Below are 25607 nucleotides of genomic sequence, written 5' to 3'. Positions count from 1 at the left end.
GTGTACTGTGTGCAGTATAGGGCTCCACACTATAGGAAAGATATTCAGCCAGTAATTCCGGTCCCAACGCGTGAGTACGGACGGGGTACTCACGCGTGGGCCCGTTGGAAGTGCCGGTTTTCAGCATGCACAGCGCATGTGCGGGAAACCGGCATTTCCTGTCCTCTGAACCAAGGGGTTCAGAGGACGAACGCGTGCGCGCAGGAGTCTGCGCGTGCGCGCTGAAATTCCTTTTTTCCCACAGGTTTGCGCGTGTGTAAGGGCCTCTCCTTTTTACGAATGTAAAAAGGAGACGTAAAGACTTCATTCTTTAAGGTAAGTGGTCTATTACTTAAAATAATAACATTTTTTCCACAGCTTTATTGTTTTTAAGGACTTTACAGTAAGGTAAGTGTAGTTTTAGACCAGATTTTTAAAAAAAATATTTTTTTCAAAAATTTGATTAATTGTTTAAAATAGTTTTTTAAGTTATTTATATTTTATTTAATTATTGGGATGTTTTTTAAAATTTTATTTAAAGTTAAACTAGTCTTTTGGGCACCCGTACTTTTCATGAGTTTGACAGTTCTTACTGTCAAACTCATGAATGAAGTTTCCCCTCCCCTGATTGGCTGCACAGTGCTCACCTGATCCCAGCCGGCATATCGCAGTAACTACGCCGCTGGATCAGGCAAGCACAGTGCGCTGACATCTGAACCGGGCCAGTGACAGGAATTCCAAGCAGGCCCAGGTTTCAGATGTCGGCGCGCCGGGTGAGTGCACATCGGGGGCTTGCACGCGCGGCAAGCCCCCGAACCTAATTTCTGGGCCAATGAGGCTTCAGAGAAGATACAACACAGATTCACAGGATGTTACCTGGTATGAGGAAATGCAAATATAAATAAAAACTTCAAAAACGGAGTCTTTTTTCATTAGAACAACATAAATTAAGGGGCAATACGATAGAAGTGTTTAAAGTTATGAAAGGATGGGACCGAGTTCCAGTAGTTGGGAGTCTAGAATCAGGGGCTATAAAAGATTAAATGTAAGAGATTTAAAACAGAGAGCAAGAGAAACTTCTTTCCATAGATAACAGTGAGGCTGTAGAATTCACTTTCAGCATCAGTGGCAGAAACGATTCAAACTATGCTGACAAGGGCAGCAGGTACATGGGAACACCATCACCTCCAAGTCCCCCACCAAGTCACACACCTTCCCGACTTGGACATATATCGTCGTTTCTTCATTGTCACTGGGTCAAAGTCCTGGAACTCCCTACCTAACAGCGCTGTGGAAGCATATTCACTGCACGAACTGCAGCGGTTCATGAAGGTCCACCACCACCTTCTCAAGGGCAAGTAGGGATGGCCAATAAATTTTGGCCTTGCCAGAGATCCCAAGAGCAAACTAAAAAAAACATCCAAAATAGATTGGATAGGTGGATGAAGGAAAAGAGGATAAAGGGATATGGGAACAAGGCAAATAAATGTGATTAGGACCATTTGCTCACGTGGTTTGGGCCAAATTGCCTATTTGCATGTTGCAACTTTTCTGTATTTCCATGTATATCAGGAGCTGTTTAGTGATTCATTAGTCAGGCCACCTGTTCACTTTTGTGATCTTTTGTTTGCTTTTGTGGATCTTCTCTAAGAAACTGGGGAAGATTTGCCCTATTTGATAATTGTTGTGTAATAGTAAATTTATATAGAAAGAACACATTTATGATTTCACTACAAATAGCCAACAATGGGAATCTTCCCCCACATATCTACCCATTGATCCTCATGTGTCACTTTACTTACACAAAGTCTAGCCTTAGTAGTTCACCTTTTTTGTCAGACTTTGACTGAAATGCTGGTGACAGAACTGGTAGATTTAAATCTGTTGGTTTCTGAGTTGCCTTAAGCTGAATGCAATTCCTTTTGAATATGTTGCTGGTGAGAGAAGATTGTGTTTTCTCCTTGGAGTGGCGCAAGCTCTTGACTATCAGCGTCTGCTGGCGAGAAGGCGGAAAAAGGGGATGTCTCGCACCATTGACCAAAAAAGGCGACGACCCGTTTGTTCCATGGCGAGGTGTTCCAACCCAGGTGATTTTCTTACTGAGGTTGTCTTTGAAAATACTTTGCTTGAGTTTTGGCAATGGGGAAAGCTGAGGTGTGTCAATTACCACAAAATTGCGCCCATCTTTCTCCTGATACCTCCAATTTGTTGTTGCTGATTGGTCTTCCATAGCTTGGAGAAGGTCTTTAAACTTAGTTTCATGATGGGCTGCGGGGTTTTTGTAGTGTCCTTTGCTCTCTAGTAAAGATCTGGGTGTTCCTTTACCAGGACTGCTTGTTGTTGATTTGAGATTCCCTTCAACCTCCAGTTGACTTATTGGTTGCAAACGAGCATCCTGTTTTTGTTCTTGATAGTCTTGTTTTTTAGCACCAACAGTCCCACGGGTGACCTCTGATTTACCTTGAAATTCTGAACTAGCTTGGTCAGATATGGATGAAGACTTGGGAGGTCCCAGGTGCACCAGTTCCCTATTTGCAAATTTAGAAACTGCGAATGATACAAAATTATTTTTATACATTGTTAGTAGTTAACTAAAGCAATTTGGAGAATTTAACTTTCATCTCAATAACATGGTTTGTTATGCATACAGAATTTAGCATTCAAGATCAGAAATAATGACTAAACTGTTTCTGGGAATGGATCAGGAATAGATTATCCTTGTTCCATGCCCTGACTGATTGATAATTGCAGGCAATATAAAGTGAAGTTAATATTTTCTCACCAAAGCAAAATAACTAATCATAACTTGAGTTACTTTAATAAAATAAATCCTTTAGATCCTTAATGGTAACCTTTAAAAGTACTAAAAACAAATGACTAAAATATGTTTGAATACAATTAGGGCTGTCAATGATTAAAAAAAGTAATCATGATTGATCTCTTGACTAAAAGTCAGTTCATCTTGGAGAAAATCGGTTATTTAATTGACCATTACTGCACTCATCTCATTCAAATTAGTTTTTTTACTGTTATTATTATTATTATTAGACCTCATAAAATGAACTATATATTGTGAAAAGTACTTCTGTGATACTGAAACTCAGTTTGACAATAGATACAAGTAACTGTTTTTCAATGAACCGTCAGACAGTTTAAAAAAAATAAACTTCCCATTCACAAGCCGTTCTCTTTTAGTGCTTTGCTCCATAATGTTTCAGTTTACTGTTACCTTTTTTTTAATTTCGATTGCTTTCTGTTGCATATTGGTCCACGTTAACCGCGATTACATTTCTTTTACTTGACAGCCCTGTTTTCTACTTTTACCTCATTTTGCACATTAATCAAGCACAAAACAAGGGAAAAACTTACCAAAATCGGATTGGGATCTCCCACGCCCGATCTGCACCCACAGTTCGGCAGCTGCCATATTGGATCGTGCGACATGACAGTTTCGCTTTGCGCCTGCTGGAAACAGGAGTTGTGCTGGTTGTCAGACCCTGATGGTAAAATTGAAGTACAAATGGGCAGAGTTTGTGCCACACAAGCTCCGTCCATTTTATACTGGGTCTTACGTGGCCTTACAAGTGGTCCTTAACAGGGGCTGCTGAAGGCTGATGGGAAAACGTTCAAAAACTTTGAACATTTTAGTGTTTTGTGGAGTCAGAAGGAGCAAGAGTGTCCTTCCTGGCTCCACAAAAGAATTGATGTTGGCCCAAGCTCACCCCTTCTCATGATTTGCCTCTGCCCCCCCCCACCCACCATTGCAACAGGCCCACATTAATGCAGCTGGTACCTGCGAGCTGCTTCCTGATGCAAGATTGCTTCCTCGCAGCTCACCAGTTCTGTAGAAATGAGGCCAATGTCTAGCCCATATATTTATTATGTCATATATAACACGTCTGTCTACACTATTAGTTCATGTCAGTACAGGTTCTATGTATCACATAATGCACACAGTTCAACACTGTTACTACAAACTATAACATTCAGTACAGTTACTGGCTATTAATTGTGACACCCTAGTGGAAATGTAATTATCCAGTTCATTAGATCAGTCTCAATTAGCAAAACTCATTGTACTAATTTTAAATACACTGAGAGATCATTCATAATTGAGAAAATATCCACTCTGAAGATATACTCCCACTAATTGCATCCTCCTAACTTGCATCATCAGTCATTTAATTCAAATAATCCTGTTAGTTAATACTTGTGTACCTGTTAATCTAATGCCTTTCCTGACAAGCGATTGATGAAGGACAGAAACAAGATCGCAAGGTAGTTTTAACTGAAGAAAACCCTCAGCCCAACAGTCATCATCCTTCAAAGAGTACCAACCTACCATTTTCCAATTACAGGCTGGAATTTTGCCAGCACTCAGAGGGCGGGTTCGGAGGCGGGTCCACTGTCAAAATCAAAGAATTGACTGCGACGAGGTATCTCGCTCTGAACCCACCTCCTTGTGAGTTTCCCTAGTGTCGGCTCTGCCTGCGCTTTGCAGACCTGGCACTAAGCGGCAAGTCATGCAATTCAGATAGTTAACAGTGTGTTTAAAGCAATTAAATCAGCATTTCACCAGGTACAAACCATTTTGCCAAGTTTTCCATGAGGTTCACATTGTGCGGAGCTCACGCCAGGTAAGTGTGTCGGGTTTTAAACAACTCTCCATTTCTGTGATTAGGTGACAGCTGCAGAAGTGGTATAAAACCTACCATTTCACAGCTAGTCACTTTCCAATCTTAGAGGCAGGAGCCTTCAGGATTTGGAATACACTTTTCAACTTTATGGAGGTTTGAAGTGTTTGAAGCCAACTCTTTATCCAGTGTCACCTCCTTGGAGCAACCACTCTCACCATTGACAGATCGCTTCTGTCATCTCAACTTCAGCTGCCAGCTATTCCATCAGCATCAGTGCCCTTGAAAAAATCTCACCTTGGTCCTCAGAATCCCACCACGATCAGCCCCAACACCAACATTACCAGGCACACCAGCATCACCAGGCAAACCAACAGCACCAACCTTCTCTGCAATCACCTGATGCTGCACCGGACAGAGGGCATCAGCACCCGACTACATTGCTGCCTGGGAGGCCAGGGATGGCCTCACCATGGCCAGATTTACTTCACTTGACGCTGTACACCCTGGCTGACACATGATGCACCAGGTTGGCACTACCTTACACCAACACCTTAAAGCACCCCTACAATGCCCAAGCCATCCCTTTTACACTCATCACCATTATGGGGGGTATCGTTATGTCTCACCATTCACTGCAACTCACTAAGCCACTTCCAAAAGTGCACACAGATCTGTCCAAGAAGGCAAAGTGTTGAAAATAAAATGTCATTGTTTGACAACACATTAACGGAAACTTTACATGAACATTGGCAATAACACCCAAGTGCCTACCCTTGTGTGTTGTTAGTTGGTATGATTGCACTAGGATGAGGGTGGGTGTGAGGGGTGGCTAGTGAGATGGGAAAGTGATCATGTAGATAGAGAGGGATGGGTGGAGGTGCAAGGTAAGTTGGTGTGAGTAAGGATGTGCAGGAGTGAGGTAGGGAAGAGAGAGTGATGGAGTTGTGAGGAATAGCACAGCAGGATGAGGCTGAGTGTGGCTTTGCAGTAACATTTTGTGATCTACTGAGATCATTGAAAGGTTTGCACCACTGCAGCCAAGTCCTCCTGACCACATCCCTGTGCAATGTGCAACCAGGCTGCGTTGATCCCCTGGGGAGGTCTCTTCCGCCCATTGGACGAGAAGAGGATCTCCCTACGTGCTGTGACTCCCTAAGAATATGGAGGGAGTCATGGGAGAGCCTGGGTGCAGCCGTGCACCTTTGTGCAGTGCTTGTCAGAATTTGCATCACCTCAATGCAGCAGAGCACTGACAGCACAACTGTCGAAATGATTGTGGACATAATCCCTTTAAGGAAACCGCTGATGTCACGTCATCAAATGACATCATCAGAGTCGCTTCCTATTAATTGGCAGGGAACCTCGCAGGGCGGGCTTAACAAACCCCATCAACGGAATATCTTGTTGGAGGCCGGGATCGACCCAGATGCGGGGTCCCCACACACCACGGACATCGCCTGCCCCGGACCCGTCGAGGTTGGAAAGATCCAGCCCACAGTATCTAGCTGTTTCTCAATCTAGTGAATTGTCCTAACTAAAACAATTTTAACTCTTTGCTCCAAATAGTTTCAGTGTGCATTATTCTGCAGTAATATTGGTTGTTGAAAACAAAACTGCACTTAACTGCATCAATAAACAGCCTGTCAGCGTGCAATATTTAGTTGTGCTATGCCAGTGTGCAGTATTCTACTGTGCTGATTTTGGAACACCTCTAACTCAAATGTTATTAAAACTTCTATCACCTCTGATAACAAAAACAATGCTTATTATAAACAAAATTCCAGGTGTACCTTCTGGGAAGCAGTTGTCCTGATTTTCTAGAGAAATTGCAATCTCTTCTTCTTTAATAACCTCTTTCATTGTAGGGGTGTACACGCACTGCTGTTCCCTTGTCTCTGAATTCCTCCGATTCTCCTGATGTGTCTGTTCAGCAGTTTGCTTACTGCCATGTGATTCTGATGGGAGATTTTGGTCTGGAGTTCTTGCTTCTGCCTGTTTACTTTGCTTTGCTATTGCATTTTCTCTCTATGAATTAAAAAAATAATCATATGACATTTGTATGAAACAATCTGCAGATTCTTACTGGAAAGAACGTTTAAATAACTAAAAGTTTGTAAGCATTCTCAGTTCTACTAAGACTATGATTATGTTATTTGGTACTCTCACAAGCAACCCCACCGCTGTGTCAGAAAATCGAGGTGCTCTTGCCTGTGACATGTTGTTCTCCAGAAACCGCCCAGTACAGCACAGATTTTCACAGAGTTCAATGGCACCTTGATGTAAGAGGTGCCTTTATTCCTTAAATAGGCAGAGGGACCCACCAGAAATCCCACCCTCCAATTGAGTGGGCTGCCAGTCACCATTGGAAATACGTGGACAGTCTGCCAATGAAATGTAAATGAAGCCCGACCATCAAAATGGTGCGAGCCTTCGACTGATGACATCGGGCCGCCCAGTTGCTCCGCCCACTGCCCTCTTGAAAATTGACCCTCACATTTCAGCCAGCTCCTTGCCAGGCTAAAATGACAAAGTTTCTCCAGCCTTAGCTCATAACTCTGATCCCTATTACTTGGGATCAGCCTTGTGGCTCTGCACTGCCTCCAGTGCTTGAACATCTTTCTTGTTGCTTAGCAACCAGAACTGGACGCAATATTCAAGCTGTAGTCCAACCAGAGCACAATATAGTTTGATCATTACCTCGGCTGACATATTCTAATGTTTTGGCTATGTAGTTCAACATCCTATTAGCTTTGATGATTGCTGCACTGAGTTGGTTGGATATATTTAGCATTGAGTTTACTAAGATTGCTAGGTCCCTTTCAGCTTCATCCTTAGCTGTATATACCATTCATAGGAACATAGGAACAGGAATAGACCATTCAGCCCCTCGAGCCTGTTCTGCTATTCAATTAGATCATGGCTGATTTGTAATTCCATTCATGGAGTATGAGTCATTTATTTTTCTTTCCTATGTGCAGCTCTTTACACTTGTCTGCATCTGCCATTGTTCTGCCCACTTATATATTTTTTCCAACTTATTCTTTTATTCCTGTTCTGCCTCCTCCGATTCCACCGGCCCATCTAGTTTGGGATCATCTGCAAATTTGACCACTTTGCATTGAGTATCTGAATTTCATGTCATTAGAAATATTAATGATCCCAGTACTGAGCTCTGAAGTACCCCACTAATCACTTCACCCCATACTGTCATAATTCCTATAACAAGTACTCTGTTTTTTACCCTTCAGCCATTTTCTAATTCATTCCTGGATTTACCCTGAATCACTACAGCTTTGAGTAATAGCCTTTCTTGTGGAACTTTATCAAAAACCTTTTGATAGTCGAGGTACACCACATCATAGAGCTTCCCACAGTCCACTTGTGTTGTCACTCCCTCAAAGAAGTCGAGGAGGTTGGTCAGACAAGATTCCACGCTGACTACTGTTAACTAGGCTATTGTTGTACAGATAATCCTCAAGTTTACTGCTAATTATTGATTCCATTACTTTATATGAAATGGAAGCCAGACTGATGGGTCTGAAGTTGTCATCCTTTTTAAATAAGGGCACCACATTAGCCTGTTACCAATCGACAGCTACCTCCTCAGTGTCCATTAGTTCCCTCATAATGATTGTCAGAGCCTCATAAATCACTTCGCTGGCCTCCCTTGACACTGAGATATATATCATCTATCCCTGGGGATTTATTTGTTTTGGGCCTATTTAACCTGTCTAGGACTTTGCTCTCATTTATAGTGAAGTTATTGATTATACCTGGGGGGGCAGGGAGAATTTCCATGGGGGTTCTCCTACTCATCTGTCTTAACTTCAGTGGAAGAGCTGTGGAAATCGCAGAAAAACAGAAAAATCTAAAGGATGTAAAGTTTCTGTCTAAGGAGTCTCAGACAAGAAGCAGAGAAAGGGCTGTTAGGGTCTTCATTATTATATTATTTGGATACCTTAATTGATAAATTTACCTTTTAGCCATTTACTCAGGTCTTACTGGATATCACAGCCCAAAGGTTATAGTTATCTCAATGAGTCAACAAATGGCAGTGCCAACTTTCACAGCATGTGACATATCATTGACTTTATAGGTAATAACATTAGAGATTCTTGCCTCAAGTTGTGACTGTAAAGGATCCAAATTGAAATGAGTTCAAGCAACATCATCATAGTTCTTAGTGGGCATACAGCCACAGCACACAACCGCCCATAATTCAGCATTAGTTGGCTGGCTTATTCTGAAAGGACACAAGGAGAGCTGTCTTGGGAATTGGAACATCTATGCTGCATCAGGAGGGGCGCTTTTCAGAGGTCAAGGTTAAGGAAGATTCAGAGTTTTACTTTATGAGCCGATTTTAACCCTTACCACCCAATTCTGCTGGGCAGGTGGGCAGTTAAAATCGCTGAGGTTACTTAACCGTTCTGGAGACGCTAGGACATGATGATTCCCGATTTTAACCTGCTCAACTGAGCAGGGGGAGAGGACACCTGCCCAAAGCTGGCCAGGTACTTTTTTACATAGGCATGTTGGGTCCCAAAGATGTAATTGGGACGTGACTGCAGTTTTAATTTGGCGGTCTGAGTGGGAAGCTGCAATGAGTTTCCCCCAGGCCCACCCAGCGACAAAGGGATTGGGGCCAAAACAGGCCCAAAAAAGTAAGTTTCTTTTTTTTCCCCTATTTTTCTTAAACTTTCTTTGTGGGGCCAGGAGGAATCCCCGCTCCACTTCCTGATCACAAAGACCTCGCGGGATCCTGCCACCTGCCTGGTCTCGGTGGGCGGCTTCCGGGTCGTGCAATTTTCCGCCACTTCCCACTGACATCCCAGCCTGAACGGGTGGGTAGTCGGCTGGCGGGATTTTAACGAGGCCCTGGAGTTAATATGGACTCATTTCTGGAGCAGCGGTTGAATTTCGAACTCACAGCACTACTTGCCCAACCTAAAACTAGCCCAGAGTTAAAATCGGGCTACGTGTTTGGTGCTGGCACTGAGTGGGTGTAGTGGGACAGTGTCCATTCCCCAGTGCTGGCATTCCTCTACTATAATAAACACAAAAAACCCTGTAAAATTAAAAGGTGGCTAATATCAATGTACCTGTTGAGTTGGCCTTTTGTTAGGGGTGTTGTTTTCTGCTTGATCAATCCACAGAGTCTTAGATGATAAATTCCACTCACTTGACTCAATTTTCTGTGCAATAAAGCAAAGAATGAAGCAACATGGTTAATAAATTACAACCAGGTTGGAATAAGCAAATACTGTTTTTCAATAAAGGAGAACAGATCAAAATTTTGGAAGGAACGCTGAAATATAGATGAACCAATATTTTGTACCTTCTTGTTTTTTATTCCTTTTTGGTATCGTGCCAGTTTTTTCAGCAACAAATAGTAAGTTGCCATGCTGGGGGATGGCCTGTTATTGATCAATGTGTTAATAATCTCTGTAAGCCCAAAGCCTGTTTTCTCCGTCATAAAGTTTAAAACCACTGAGTTCAGTTCATCAGAACGAAGTCTACAAAATAAAGAAGTTATTACACAGGTTATCACCACAATATAATTAAATGTGGCTTTTGCATATCAAAGGCCGCATTAAAAGAAACAGAAAACCACATACATACTTACACTGCTGCAGGCTAAGTAAGATTAAATGCTGAACTTCTTAACTTTATAACAGTTTTGATCTATTTGTCTATCATTAAACTGCTGTATTTACTATCAGAAAAAAAATCAATTCAAAATATAATTCCTTAGAAAAACTAAGATACAGAAATTGGATACTTATAACAGATGCTATGTTGGGTCAATATAAGTTCAGAGGCCAAATAACAATGCCTGAGGGAAAGAAGTATTGGGGTCTGCTTATGGCGGGCAAATACTGAACGCCACAAGGATTTAAAGAATTTTATGAGTTTTTTTTTAAGGTTCCTTGTTTTTAAAATAGCTTAAGATATTTAAGCTTTTTGTTAAAGTATAACTATTCTTAAAGTTTTATTTACAATTTTTTTAAAGTTTATTCTTGTAAACTGGGCCTTGGACACAAATGGAGTCTTCCTTCACCCTCCTCCTGTTCCTTTGCTTTGAGAAAGAAGAAGACGAGTGGGTCAGGAGGGCCACCACAGAAATGCTAGGCTGAATAGGCAACATTGGCGGCCTCCAGTTTCTATGTATTGGTACCTTGCAGCCTTATTTGCAGATCCAGGCGGGGCTACTTCATCATGACCCCACAGAAATGCTCGCGAGAACTACACTTCCCTGATGAAGCAATAACTGAATTGTGTCAACTGCCTGACAGCTGTAGGCACAGCTCATAAGGGAAACCTTCAGCTGATGAAGATCCGGTTCCACTGCCAAAAGAATCCTGCCATCACAGTACCCCCTTGAGAAAAATCTCAACTCACTTGTGTGCGGACATGTGTCTCTATGCCACAGCTTCCAAAGCTCCCATTTGTAAACCATTTGGCCACTCCTTTCTGCAGACATTTCCCCAACTTGCCCAAATCATTCTGCACATATTCCGTTATTGACTGAAACATCTCACTCAACCATGGCTCAGTTGGTAGCACTCTCGCCTCTCAGTCAGAAGGTTGTGGGTTCATAGTCCCATACTCGAAACTTGAGCACAAAGTCTAGACTGACACTCCAATGCAGTACTGAGGGATTGTTGCACTGTCAGAGGTGCCATCTTTTGGCCAAGACATTAAACTGAGGCCCCATCTATCCTCTCAGGTGGATGTAAAAGATCCCACGGCACTATTTTGAAGAAGAGCAGGGAAGTTATCCCTGGTGTCCTGGCCAATAATTATCCCTCAACCAACATCACTAAAAAACAGATTATCTGGTCATTATCACATTGCTGTTTGTGGGACCTTGCTGTGCGCAAATTGGCTGCCACATTTCCTGCATTGCAACAGTGACTACATTTCAAAAAGTACTTAATTGGCTGTAAAGCACTTTGGGGCATCCTAAGGTCATGAAAGACACTATAGAAATGCAATTTCTTTCTTTCTTACTCCTACTGCCATGGTAGGAGGTTCTGAGATGGTTGGCTGATTGGCAACAGTAGACTTGGGCCTAGAAATTCATTGTAGCCACTTTTGGGTCGGTAAAGTCGGGCGGCCGCTAAAGTTTGCGCCCGGCGCAAAATCGAGGCCACTTCTCCGATATTCATTAGCTTCGCCCTAAGAGTTTGCTCGAGCGCTAAAACTGGCGCTGCACGCCTCTCTTTAGGTGCTAAGCCGGAGGTGCTGAGCGAGAGCGCCCAGGCCGGGCGCAGCGCAGGTGCGGCCATCTCGTGATTGACAGCAGACACCCTGGCGCCGGCCAGCTCTTAAGGGGGAAGGGTCGACTTGGTCTGCTGCCACGCCCTGGATAGTGGAGCCCTCCAGCTAGGCCTGAACACTGCTGCTGGACCCAAATAGTGCCTGAAGCCATGCAGAAGGCCCGTGAACGAGCGCAGCGCTTCTCAGAGCTTGATCTGAGTGTGCTGGTTGGTGCTGTGGAGAAGAGGCGCCATATTTTGTACCCGGACAATGGCAGGAAGGCGCCGGTCCGCGTCTACCGGAGAGCCTGGAGGCATGTCGCCAGCAAGGTGTCAGCCAACAGCGAGGTCCCCAGGAGCGGTGTCCAATGCCGCAAAAAGGTTAATGACCTCACTCGGATTGTCAGGGTGAGTACCCTTTCCAGTGTCCTCCTCATCCTTGCATGTGCACCTCACATTATGGGCAAAGGGACCTGAAAGCCCTAATGGCCAGCCCTCATGCAGCAGCTATGGGACAGGCATGAACATCAATTGCACATTCTGCACTTAACACACTGGCCAAGCTATTCCACCATGGGAGGCAGTGCACACAAGATCAGGGCTACACACTGGCCAGCCTATTCCACCATGGGAGGCAGTGCACACAAGATCAGGGTGACACACTGTACTTAGAGGCCGTCCTTTCTCTTGCAGGCCAAGCTGGCCAATAATAAGAAGAGCCGGACTGCGACCGGGGGAGGCCGACCCCAGATCCAGCCGCTCACCGAGCTGCAACAGCGCGTGGAGCGCATCATGGGTGGCCGGGTGATTGGCCCCGTTGCATGTGGAGATGCCGACCCTGTTCTGGGCACCAATGGTAAGGACATCACCTTTTGGACCTCTCTCGTCCCACTTGCGCATCAGATCTACATCCTTTGCCACTGTCCGACCAATGCGCTGAATGCCACCACTCATGCATCCCTCGCTGACGCCCTCTCCTCACTCTAAAGCTACTCTTGTGCCTTCCTGCTTTCAGATGGTGAGGAGGAGGTCCCTGAACTTGCCAGTGACAGCCCCTCAGAAGAGGAGGAGGAGGAGGAGCAAGAGGAAGGCGGCCCATCAGGGGAACCCTCAGCCGCGGCAACCCATGCGAATGTAGGGGACACGTCTTCCCTGGAGGGGGGCGTGGCGGAAGTGTTGGAGGGGAGGGGAGCTCATGGGACCTGCGGCCTGCAGAAACGCGGGAGGGGGTGGAAGCTCAGCGGCCTTCTCCCCAGAGGGGGGAAGGGTCGGAGGGGAGTCCAATTGCTGGGCCTAGCGGCGTCCAGCAATGCAGGAAGGGTCGGCCAGCTCGGCGGCTTTCTCCCCAGAGGGAGAGTCCGGCCTCCAGTCCGGAGATGGTCTTCGCCGAGGAGATGGAACGCCTCGAGGACTTGTCCGCGGACTCGGAGCGCCGGCACACGGAGCTCATGGGGGTAGTGGCACGGTTGCCTGAGGCCATCGAGTCCCTCTCTCGGAGTGTGACCGACGTCGGGGCCTCACAGGCCATCAGTTTGGTGGAATTCGGGGCAGAGCAGGCAGCGAGTCGGGCGGCATTCGGGGCAGATCAGGCAGCGAGTCGGGCGACATTCGGGGCAGCTCAGGCAGCGAGTGGGCAGCTGATCAGTGGTGCCGTGCAGTCACTGGGTGCTCTGATGAGGTCACTGAACAGGTCAACACGGGCACTCACTGCTGCCACACTCGCTGTGTCAGCCAGGCATCGCCAGGGCACCCGGCGTGCTGCAGCAGCACAGCGGTCTGTCCCTCGGCAGATTGGTGCGCATGCTGCAGTGCTGGCCCGGGCGAGTGCCAGTGTCTCAGGCGACCAGCGAGCGCCTGCCATCCGCCAGCTTGCCCCCATTCCTCCAGCCGCCACTGCCACTCCCCCAGTGGAGCTGCCAGGAGCTGCTGCAGCGACTGATGCTGGCCAGCCACAGCTGCAGCATTCAACAGCCGCCCGCTCGACGGCCAGACCTCGACTAGGCCGACCCCCAAGGGCATCTGCCGTCACGACATGTGCCCCTCAGGAGCCTGCCCCCAGCCTTGCAGCAGCCAATGGCCTTACTTTGAGGAGGAGCAGCAGGGCGGGCAGGGGCCACACAAGGATGGCCAAGGCATCGCCCTAGCGGGCCAAAAAGTCGAATGTGTGGCCGGTTGTGTTTGTTTTTTGAGGCCGAGAATTGGATGTTTGTTTTTTGAAGGCCGAGAATTGGATGTTTGTTTTTTGAAGGCCGAGGATGTGATGTATGTTTTTTTACGAAGGCCGAGGATGACGGCCATTTTAGTTGCACTGTTTTGTTAATCCTCTCCAGGTTGTGGGGGCGAGTAATGTGTTTGAGTGTTTTTTGGGGGTTTCGTCTGTTTTTGGTTTTCATGTGGGAAGGGCCCTGAGTTTGTACAATAAAGCATTTTATTTATTAACATTGTCCATGTTTGATCTTTGAAGTGTTTGTTGCCTTAACCGTCTGAGGGCTTGCGGAGCGGCTGCAATCATGTTCTTTCATTGGCACAAGCCATTCCCTGACAGGGGGCCTAGAAGTGACGTTCAATAAGCCGCCGACGGGCGGCCCTTGGACCTTCTGCCTCCCTCCTGGGCTGGTACTCCTCGTCCTCGTCGTCCTCATGCTCCTCCTGCTCCTCCTCCTGAGGTGGTGGTCCAACGTGAGGTGGCAGTGCCTGAGTCCTGTGGATAGCCAGGTTGTGCAGCATGCAGCAAACGACGACGAATTGGGAGACTCACTCCTGCGAATACTGGAGGGCTCCCCCGGAGCGATTGAGACAGTGGAACCGTTGCTTGAGGACGCCGATTGTTTGTTCTATGATGTTCCTAGTCGCTTGATGGCTCTTGTTGTATGCCTCTTCAGCAGGGGTCGTGGGCGTGCGGAGCGGGGTCATGAGCCAGGTACACAAAGGATAGCCTTTGTCTCCGATAAGCCATCCTCTTGGGTGAGGCTGTGCCTGGAACATGTCAGCCACAGTTGTCTGTCGCAGGATAAAGGCATCGTGGCTGCTGCCTGGAAACGGGCATTGACAGCTAGGATGCGCTGCCTGTGGTCACACACCAGCTGTACGTTGAGGGAATGGTAGCCCTTCCGGTTGCGGTAATCCTCGGCATGCTCCAGAGGTGCCCGCAAAGCCACATGCGTGCAGTCAATGGCGCCCTGCACCCTGGGGAAGCCCGCTATTCTTGCAAATCCCACTGCACGCTGCTGCTGCTTGTCCAGGGTCATGGGGAAGGAGATGAATTGATGTCTCCTTCTGAAAAGGGCATCGGTCACCTGGCGGATGCAGCAATGCACGGCGAACTGGGAGATGTTAGCGATGTCCCCAGCAGCGGATTGGAAGGAGCCGGTGGCATAGAAGTTGAGAGCCACCGTCACCTTCACTGCCACCGACAGAGACGTCCTGCGCATCAGCTGTGGCTGCAGATCTCTGTGAAGCAGCTGGCAGATGTCTGCAACCACCTCCCTTCTGAATCGCAGCCTCCTAACACACTTCGCGGCAGACATGGTCAGATAGGAGGACTGCTGGCGGTATACCCTGGGTGGGTAAGGCCTCAGTTGGCGACGCCTGTTGCCCCCTCTGCGTCTAGCCAGGGCTGCCACTCTCTCACGGCGTCTGTAAGCCCTTCTGGCATAAGGCTGAAAGTCAGCGTTGGCACCCAATGCAGCCCCCATTATATGCTGGCAAACACTGAGCTCTCAATGAAGGCAAAGATAATTGCTAAGCTCTGGCCTGAGCCAAAAATACCTGTCCTAGTGTTGGTCCAAACCAGTAAGCTCTCCTCCTTGGTCTCTCTCCAAAAAACCGTTGCACAAGAGTGAATGCTGCAAAATGGCTGGTCTTTATAGTGCAGGGTAAGTGCCCTTTAATTAGCGCTCCCCGCGGCCCGCCTCGGCTGTGTACCGTTCCACTTCACAGTCGTTAGGGCCGCCCGGCGCACAATGGGCCGGCGCGAGTGAAGTTCCGGTTCGGGGCGCACAAAGGGCGTTGCACTAGGAAATGACGTCATGATCTGCGCGCAGCAGGGCGCGCGCTAAGACTTTGCGCCGGCGCTAAATGTGTACTGAAGTTGGGGCGAGGTGCAGATTGCGCTGTGCCCGGGCGCTAAGCGCCTAGCGCTCGAGATCTACTCCTCCTAAGGCGCTAACGGCTGGCGCGCCCAACTGAATTTCTAGGCCTTGGTGTATTGAGGGTGTACTTAATTGTCTTGGATTGTGGGCTGTTTACCCTTCAAGAATAAAGCAGAGAGAGTGAAGGTACTCTGGAGGAGAAATTGGACCTAATTTTACTGGTTTTCGGGTATAAAATGGGTGTGAAACATACCAATATCACTTGGCAATCACGTCGTTTGATATGCTCTGGAAGTGCATCGACCACCATTTTGGTTTGGATGCCCATAGTTGTTCCAGGCGCCTGTCTGAACGATTTATATTAGGGCCCTTCGCCTGTTTTAGAGCTCTTCTATAAAACCGGTCTATGCCAATGCCTGATTGGCTCATTTTTAAGCCTACCCAGCAAATCATGAGCAGCTGGGAAGCAGGCTGCAGAAGTGCTATTTAAAGGGATCTCTGCACCTCCATTAAGGTAAGTCTCTGATTAGTCATTTTAGGTTGCTAGGATGGTTGAGGCATTGGCAGGGGAACAGCTGTCACCCCGAGAGAGGACAGCGTGTGCCATTTCCACTCGCCTCAGCGTTTGCACTGATCTGTGGCAGAGCAGACCACAGGAGGGCTGTGACGGCACTGAAGACCCTATCCATGATTTCATCCAAACTTGTGGAAATGGTGGCGCCCAGAATCTGAATGGCAGCAGCCTGAGCTTCAGAAGAACTGCCAAAGCAGTCACCACACCTTCTATAACTGAGAGCCTCATTGCAATGTGCACAGAGCTGATAATACACTCCATGGTTGACTGCATTGCCTTTCTGCCATGCATGATAAACCCCCACGTGAATTGGAAATGGATTCTTCCACACTGTCCAACATGGTGCGGAAGCTCCGAGCAATTGTTGGTGCACATCTATCAGTCTGTCACTGTTGCCGGGCTATTTAGTGTGCCACTGTGTCTGTCACTGAGGAAGAGGACCTCCTTCCTCCTGGTTACCTCCTCCACCATGACCTCCATGGTACCATTGGAGAAATGGGGGACACTGGCAGCAGTCATTTTAAAGACAGCAACAGGTACTGAAGGCAGCATTAACCAATTGTACCCCTCCCCCTTTAAATTGCGGGAGCTCTGCCAAATTTCATGCTGTCCCAATGGGTGAGCTGTCAATTATAAGTGTGAGTAGTGCTGCCAGCTCACCTTCCTATGGAAATGAGGCACGCATCTCAAAATGGTATGTGTCTCACGTCATCAGCTTTGGGCGGGCACAGCGCACGCACTGTCCGCTTTGCACTCATTTTGGGAGGAAGTTGAAGAATCCCCTTCCCCCAATGTCTTTAAGCAGGTCAAGAAACGCCCCATGTTTGGATAAGTTAAGCATTTATACAATTGATCTTATTTATTATGCTGCATTTCTTCAATACAAAAACTGGTACAAAATGAAATAATACATAGAACTTGCATTAAAGTGAGGAGGTTGGGAAGCTCAGTTAGTGAGTTGATGTCCCACTGTATCTCAATGCACATTCCATGCTTAGTGTTAATGATGGGTGGCCTTTGGGAACAAAATCTGTTTTACAGCAAAATGACTTTTTTTCCAAATTTATTTTTTTAACACATACTGAAACATTTCTTTCACAAGAATCATTGCAGTGTTTCATGTGACAGTCTGAAAAAATTCCACAGTTGACTTTTAGTAAAATACCTGTTCTTGTAAACAACGGAATGCAGTGGTCTTCGAATAAACCCTTCGTTTAACCATTTCTCTTCCATTGCTTCTCTCACAGTGGGGCGTTTGGTTGGGTCAGGCTCGAGCAAGGAAAGCATGAAGTGCACAGCTCCTGAGAGAAAAGCACAGCTGTATGAGCTACATTCACAGGGTGATTGACAAGCCATGTCGGTGGAGACTACGCATCACACGTGTGTGGTAAAGTGTGAGGGCTTTAGCCAGGCCTAAGCTAAGTCACTGATAGAGGCGTCTCCACCAAAATACGGTCAGAATTCCACTTGTTTGTATCTGCCATCAGACTGCATTTATACTCCAGGACCCCGGTGGAAATTATTTCTAGTTTTATTGGTAAAATCACCCTGCCTAAAGCATTAGCTCAAAAAGAAGGCAAAAGCCCTGTGGCCCACCTGCTCCTCCTTAGAGCATAACAAAAGCTGTTTAGAACCAGTCATTTGTGCTGTGCCTCCTCTCTATAACTGTTTAAATGTGTGGCAAAATAGTGTTTTAAGTGTCAGCTTGTATAGTCTTTAAGTATCACTCTGGCTTCTGACTCAGAAGACTGTGGGTTCAAGCCTCATTATGGAGTTGAGCACATAATCTAGGCTGGCACTTTAGTGCTATATTGTTGGAGGTGCCCTCCTTCAGACATGATGTTAAATTGCCTACCTGTTCATATTAAAGGGTACAGGGAGTGAGCAGGAGACATGTGAGACAAACTGAGTGTGGGATTAGACTAGGTGGCTCACGTGGAGAAAACGTTTTGGATGTTCCTTACTATAATCATGGTACATTTTATGCTCTTTCTTTATAGTGAGCCTTGACAGGACGGCCAAGAATTCTGCACTACTCAGGCTCAGCTTAAACAGATGGAGCAAACAGATCACAGAGCTCTCAGTACCTGTGGTACTGATCAATCAGTGAGAAAAAGTGACATAAAGAAAAGTATCACAGCAAATTATTTCACTGTGAAAGTTTCTTATTAACAAAATGTCCTAAGGCCTTCAGAGATGATGCTCAATAAGCACCAGCACCATACAGGAGGGAGATGGCATTAAAACAACAAAGAAGTGGAACTCACACTCACACTGGAAACCATAATCCACCATTTTTGCCCCTCTGCTTTAACATCCAAGCACCATGTGTCATTATTTCTGTTAGGTATTGAATATGTCCGCTACCTGAAGAGATTTCTGATGGGATGGAACTAATTTCTCCGTTTATCATCTTCTGATGCAGCTGCTTGATGTTAAATGGTTCCACGGTAAACGGTAATGTGCCAGTGAGCATCGCAAACATACTGACCCCACTGTGAAGACAAGACCATGCGGACTATAAGAAGCATTGTCCATTCAAAAAACACAGACTTAGCTGCGACATATTTGTTACTTCCAACATAAAGAATGGTCAACAAAATATTCTTTATCAAACACCACCAAAAAAATAACTGATGTAAACTGCCAGTGGTTAGAAAGGAATAAAGCAGCAGACTTTACTGATAATATTTACAGTTCAAATGGTACTCTAGGCGATCAGGCAGAAGAAATTCATTCTACGATGAAAATCAGAAATCTGAAACAAAAACAGAAAATGTCAGCAGGTCAGGCAGCATCTGTGAAGCAAACAGACTAGTTAACATTTCAGGTGTGACCCCTGCATCAGAACTGGAAGATTTTACAACTGAACAGCTTTTAAAAAGGAACAGAAAAAGGGGAAAGGAGAAACACATACAGACACACACGCATATATAAATATAGAATGGCCTGTAATGTGCTTAAGTGGAAAACAGGATGGCTAATTGGTACAAGTGATGCTAGCATGAGACGATAGGAGGTATAATGAGAGAAATAAAAGACAAACTGAGTGTGAATAGCTAAAGGGGTGGGGATAGGGGTAGGTAGAAAAGGGAAGATTGAAAAACTGACCCGGCTCCAGGAGACTGTTGGATGAAAAAGACCAGGTCGACCCTAAGGATGCATACTCTCTGCCAGTATCGTGTTCTGATGGTCCCACCCAAGCACCAACCCACTCCCCCAATGCCACCCATCCCAACCCCCACCCCCATCATCAGCTCATATGAGCATCGTCAGTATGAATCTATCTATGTTATAAATAATGAGAGACCGGTTTGCTGATTGGAGCAGCCGCCCCATGTGATCCCAGGTACGCATCTGCACACGGTGTGCCCCTGGGATCCGTGGGCCACTGCACTGCCCTCTATTCCGCAGCATCTACCAGCAAGTTCTTGAAGGAGGATCCCCATCCCGCATTCCGTTTGGATACCGGTGGCGTAACCCGTAGTTACGCCCCCGACCAGAAAATCCAGGCCTTTGTTTCTTTTTCATGTCATTTGACAAAGGCTATGTCCTTTTATGCCTTTGGCTTACAGCTGGCATCAATGACTTTAAAAAGGTACGGTAAAGCCCTCAGAGCTCCAGAAGATCTTTCCAATCCCTACACTACAGTAGTACAATACAAGTTTATACATACTCACACGGACTGACAAAGCAGCTCATCATGTCAAATTTTAAGCCCTTCATTAATCAAAATAGACTTTCTGTTGGAGCTAAGGCAAACGCATCTTAAAGCAGAAGCGTTATTATAGTGAATTTTGTTACTCTCTGAGAATACAGAGAATGAGGTTTGTCACTTGAAGTTCAGCTAACAGATAGGTATTAAATAATGTATATACATATATACTAGTACAAATTGATTTATTAATACACGCATTCAACTTCTCCCACAGATTAGGAAACATTGTGAAACTATTAACAGATACTAGGCGACATTAATGATTTACTAGATTTAGGGAAATATTGATCACTGTGGCCTCTACCAATCCATCACTGTGATCCTCAGCAATTACAAAATGCAGCGTCGACATTTTTATTAAAGGGGTGGTATTGTCATATTGGGAAATTTTCGAATGTACTCAGTTCTTCAATTAGGAGCAGCGCATGCAGAACTCTCTAGAACTCACTAGTCTAGAAAGGCTGTGACTAGTTTGTTAGCCAACAAGGGGTAAAGTTTATGGGGGGAAAATTTGGTTGGTTTGCGCCTCCTGTTTGCGCCTACTGTTAGCGCCTTAAGAGGGCGCTAATGTGGCGCAAAGCAACTAGTGCCCGTGCGCGGCAATGTTTGCGCCGCTCATGAAATTGACTAGACACTTTGTGGCAGCGCTAAACACTACCACCACAATCGCCTGCGCCCGCAGATCGTGACGTCAGTCGAGCGTGCAACGCCCCGGTAGCGCCCAGGACCGGATATTGAGTGGTGCCGCCTGCCGCTAGCAACGACAGGTTGAGGGGAGCATTTTGCAGTCAGGAAGGGACTGGGGGAGTGCTATTTAAAGGCGACCGCTTCCTGCCTTTTTTTGTCAACGAAATTTTTTCACCATGCATTCTGAATGAGAGATAGACTGCGGGAAATATTCAAAGCAGTGTTGAGGAGTTTTGGGTACTGAGCAGCACTTTGCAGGTTCTTTTTTATTTGATCTTCCTTGCATCGATTTAGAAGAGACTGTGGGGGCTGCACTCTGAGCTCTTTCCTGGGCCTCTCCATTGTTCTTTCCAACAGATTTGATGTACAGGTCTCTCCAGGCCTAGACTCAGGGCTGCAATGAGCAGGGTGTGGATGGAGAGCAAGATCGACCTTCCCCTTTAAGAACTGACTGGCGCCAGTATGTCTGTGTTCCATTGCTGACTGACATCACATGAGCTTCGCCAGCACTCTGATTTAGCGCCTCGCTCCTCGGCCTTTGTGCCTTAAGAGAGGTATGTAGCACCTGATTTAGCGCTCCAATCACCTCCAGGGCGATAAAAGCCAAGTTTGCAGTCGGAAGCGATAATTAGCGCCAGGCGCTAAACTTTGCGCCCAGCCAATAATTGCGCCCCAAACGGGGCGATACTGAATTTCTCCCCCTATGAGTTTGCACTCTCAGGCCTAGAAATTCACTAGCCTTAGCGCCGCTTTTGAGGCGCTAGAGGGACTAGCGCCAGAGTTATGGCCAGTTGAAAAATTCCCTGGGGCCCTAAAGCGGCGTTGCACCGGTAGCGCTGCGCCGGCACCGATGACGTCATCGGTGTGCGCAGCGTCCCGGTTGCCATGCCGACGGGCCCCAGCGCCGAAATTCAGTTGCGGCCGCCTCGCCCGTGGCAGCCGCAACTAAGGCCTAGAAATTGGGTTTTGGCTTAGCCAGGGCTTTAGCGCCGGAAGTTAGTGCCGGCGCTAAGTCCCCCTGCACGCGCCAAAAATTCAGTAGCGCCGCGCCCAAACGGCTGCCGGCGCTACTGAAGGGTCTTAGCGCCTGGAAAAGGGCGCTAACTGCCGTTTAGCGCCGCAATTCCGGCGCTGCGGCACCCGATGCGGTGCGGCAGGCTGGGGAAGTGCAGGCCTCCTCCTTCCGTTAAGGAGGAGCTGCCTGCACCCGGCCGCGGCCCGCGCAAATCTGTTTAAAAATGAGCCCGGCACCTCGGACAAGTGCCGGGCTTGCATCTGTTCCGGGGGGGGGGGGGGAGAAGTCCGGGGAGGGAGCTGCGGGCAGGCGGCCGGCGGGAAAGCGGCCGGCCGCCGCGGGGCCTTTAATGCGCCGGCGCAAACACATGTTGGACTCTGTTGCCAGAGTCTTAGTTGCGGCTGCCACGGGCGAGGCGGCCGCAACTGAATTTCGGCGCTGGGGCCCGTCGGCATGGCAACCGGGACGCTGCGCACACCGATGATGTCATCGGTGCCGGCGCAGCGCTACCGGTGCAACGCCGCTTTAGGGCCCCAGGGAATTTTTCAACTGGCCATAACTCTGGCGCTAGTCCCTCTAGCGCCTCAAAAGCGGCGCTAAGGCTAGTGAATTTCTAGGCCTAAGACTCTGGCAACAGAGTCCAACATGTGTTTGCGCCGGCGCATTAAAGGCCCCGCGGCGGCCGGCCGCTTTCCCGCCGGCCGCCTGCCCGCAGCTCCCTCCCCGGACTTCTCCCCCCCCCCCCCCCCCGGAACAGATGCAAGCCCGGCACTTGTCCGAGGTGCCGGGCTCATTTTTAAACAGATTTGCGCGGGCCGCGGCCGGGTGCAGGCAGCTCCTCCTTAACGGAAGGAGGAGGCCTGCACTTCCCCAGCCTGCCGCACCGCATCGGGTGCCGCAGCGCCGGAATTGCGGCGCTAAACGGCAGTTAGCGCCCTTTTCCAGGCGCTAAGACCCTTCAGTAGCGCCGGCAGCCGTTTGGGCGCGGCGCTACTGAATTTTTGGCGCGCGCAGGGGGACCTAGCGCCGGCACTAACTTCCGGCGCTAAAGCCCTGGCTAAGCCAAAACCCAATTTCTAGGCCTCAGTGTGAAACTTGGCTAAAAGCGTTCCAGATCACAGAACTGAGCTTGGACGTCAGTGCGCCTGATTTATGGCCCTTGTGATTTTTTGGGCTATTAATTTTAATGAAAAATGTGAGAGCCGTGAAATGGACACAGCGATTTCCAAGCCCGGTTCTGTGCTCTGCCCTTCTGTTGAGCTAGGCTCTCCACTGGGAGTGCAAACCCATCAATTTTTATCTGTACATCTGCTTCAAACATTTTCAATGCTGTTATTTTAGTTTCAGGTTGAGCAGTGGTGCGCCAGCACATTCTATGCCATGCAATGCTGTGAGTTTGCAAAAACATTTCTCCACATACTGAGCTCCTGATCTCGGATATGCCACTGAAGGGAAGCACCAGGTGGAAGGAAAGAAAATCGGAGGGACTTTACACGTCAGCCATCCGCACACCCTCACTTCCTAGTGGCCATTTCTTTTTACATAGGATGTGCAACACAGAAACAGACCATTTGGCCCAACTGGTCTATGGCAGCGTTTATGCTCCTCTCATTCAACTTCATCCCACCCTATCGGCATAACCTTCAGAACAGAATTGTCAGAGGTGTGGGAGTAAGTTATCTATCAGCTATCTCAGTTGTGATCTAGAAAGGGGAAGGAAATATATTGGGGCAGTAATTCCTCCCCAAACGCGTGAGTATGGAAGGGGTACTCACACGTCTGGCCGGAGGAAATGCCGGTTTTCAGCATGCACAGCGCATGCGCTGAAAACCGGCATTTCCTCTCCTCTAACCCAAGAGGTGAAGAGGCTAGCGCGTGCGCTGTAGGGGGCAGCGCGTGCGTCTTGGATTTCCTCTGTTTTGGGGGATTTGCGCATGTGTAAAGGCCTCCGGTCTTTACGCTTGTAAAAAGCACACGTAAGTATTTATTTTTACAGGTAAGTGGTGTTTTAGTGCAATTTAGAATTTTTTTTTCCACAGATTTATTATTTTAAAGAATCTACAATAAGGTAAGTTTAGTTTTAGACCCTTTTTATTAAAAATTTATTTTTTTCAAAAAAAAAAATTATTGTTTAAATTATTTTTTTAATGATTGGGATGTTTTTTTAAATTTTATTTAAAGTTTAAGTAGTGTTTTGGGGTGCAGTACTTTTCATGAGTTTGACAGTTCTTACTCTCAAACTTATGAATGAAGTTTCCCCTCCCCTGATTGGCTGAACAGTGCTCACCTGATCCCAGCCGGCACATCGCACTAACTACGCCGCTGGGTCAGGTTAGCACAGCGCGCCGACATCAGAACCGGGCCACTGACAGGAAATCCACTGCGGGCCAGGTTTCAGATGTCGGCGCGCTGGGTAAGTGCACATCGGGGGCTTGCACGCGCGGCAAGCCCTCGACACCAAGTTCTGGGCCAATATTTTAACAACGAGTCTTCATATTAAATGGGAAATGCCCCTGCTAAGATAAAGAAAGGAGGAATTTCATACAAATGTGTTAAGCATTTGTACAGCAGTCTCCCAGTGTGTAATTGTAAGGCCTAAGATTATTTCAAGGTGGGGCTCTCTTTGTAAAATATTAAACAGTGCTAAGTGTTCTTACGCTTGTATCTCGGAGAATAATTTGATAGTCATAAGATTTGAATTGATGCGCGGGTTGTCTTTCCCATCCATCGTAACTTCGGTGGAAAAGCCACGGAAACCATGAAAAAATGTTTTTGCCGTTTTTCCAGGGTTTTGTGGCTCTTCTGTCAAAGTTACAGCAGACAAGCAGGAGAACCACCGTGGAAATTCAACCACATAATCTTTCTTCAAACTGAAATTAAAAATAATACGGGGTATACTTGTAATTCTAAACGCAGCACTGTTATTGTGTTGCAAATTGCACCTTTGTGTTTAAACACATTAACACACTTTACCATTCTCACACTAACCTTTCAATATTATCTCACTTCCTCTCACCTAAATATTCTACAGAAAATCCTAAACCAAATAAATCTCGTGTGTTTTCCTACATTTTATCTTATCTAATCCTGTGGCGATTGTTTTGTTTGTTTTTAAAGTAAGCGTTAGTACAATGATTCTTGTTAAAATGCATGTTAATAATCCGAAACTTATGAATGACGCACACCATTATTAATGTCCAAATCAGCCAGCAGGTTTAGGGGATTAAGAATCTCCAGAATTTGCTGGTCAATTTACCGTTTGCTTCACACAAACAGTATCTTGTCCACAGCCTCCCCATTATTTTTAAGAACTTGCTGGATTTGCACATTAATTGCCCATTAAACGCGTCGCAGAGAGTTAAGTCTAGTAATTAATTCTGTAAGTACCCTTTTAACTATGTGATCATTATTAATGACTGCCAATCAACCTCTCTGGACTAGAAAGTGAACAATTTAAACTTGTGGAGTCTCATTCCTTCAGGTGGTAAATTGTTGTTGGCGATATTAAAAATGTCAAATTTAAAATTTTACTTTTTTTTCTTACTTTTCCTTTCGGTCTCTTTATTCTCTCTCTCTGAATCCAATCTTTATTTCTCTTCCTGTACCTGATTTGACTCTAATTCACCCTCCTTCTCAGTCATTCCATT

The 25607-nt window shown here is 46.7% G+C and overlaps 1 protein-coding gene across 1 annotated transcript in view; it reads right to left on the bottom strand.

The window, feature by feature from the left end:
- Positions 1–1118: 1118 nt before the first annotated feature.
- LOC147112920 (uncharacterized) overlaps positions 1119–25607 on the bottom strand; it is a 74412-nt gene continuing 49923 nt past the window's right edge. The window contains exons 5-10 of the mRNA XM_085996250.1: positions 18908–19035; positions 17706–17841; positions 9952–10129; positions 9716–9808; positions 6407–6641; positions 1119–2526 (exon numbers count right to left, since the gene is read on the bottom strand). Of these exons, the coding sequence (XP_085852376.1) occupies positions 1778–2526; positions 6407–6641; positions 9716–9808; positions 9952–10129; positions 17706–17841; positions 18908–19035 (1519 nt within the window). The 3' untranslated portion in view covers positions 1119–1777. The remainder of the gene's footprint in view (positions 2527–6406; positions 6642–9715; positions 9809–9951; positions 10130–17705; positions 17842–18907; positions 19036–25607) is intronic.

The sequence above is a fragment of the Somniosus microcephalus genome, chromosome 9 (assembly GCF_052327205.1).
Source record: "Somniosus microcephalus isolate GS21.2 chromosome 9, FLI_Smic_1.0, whole genome shotgun sequence".
Taxonomy (NCBI): domain Eukaryota; kingdom Metazoa; phylum Chordata; class Chondrichthyes; order Squaliformes; family Somniosidae; genus Somniosus; species Somniosus microcephalus.
This window is presented reverse-complemented; position numbering and strand designations above follow the sequence as displayed.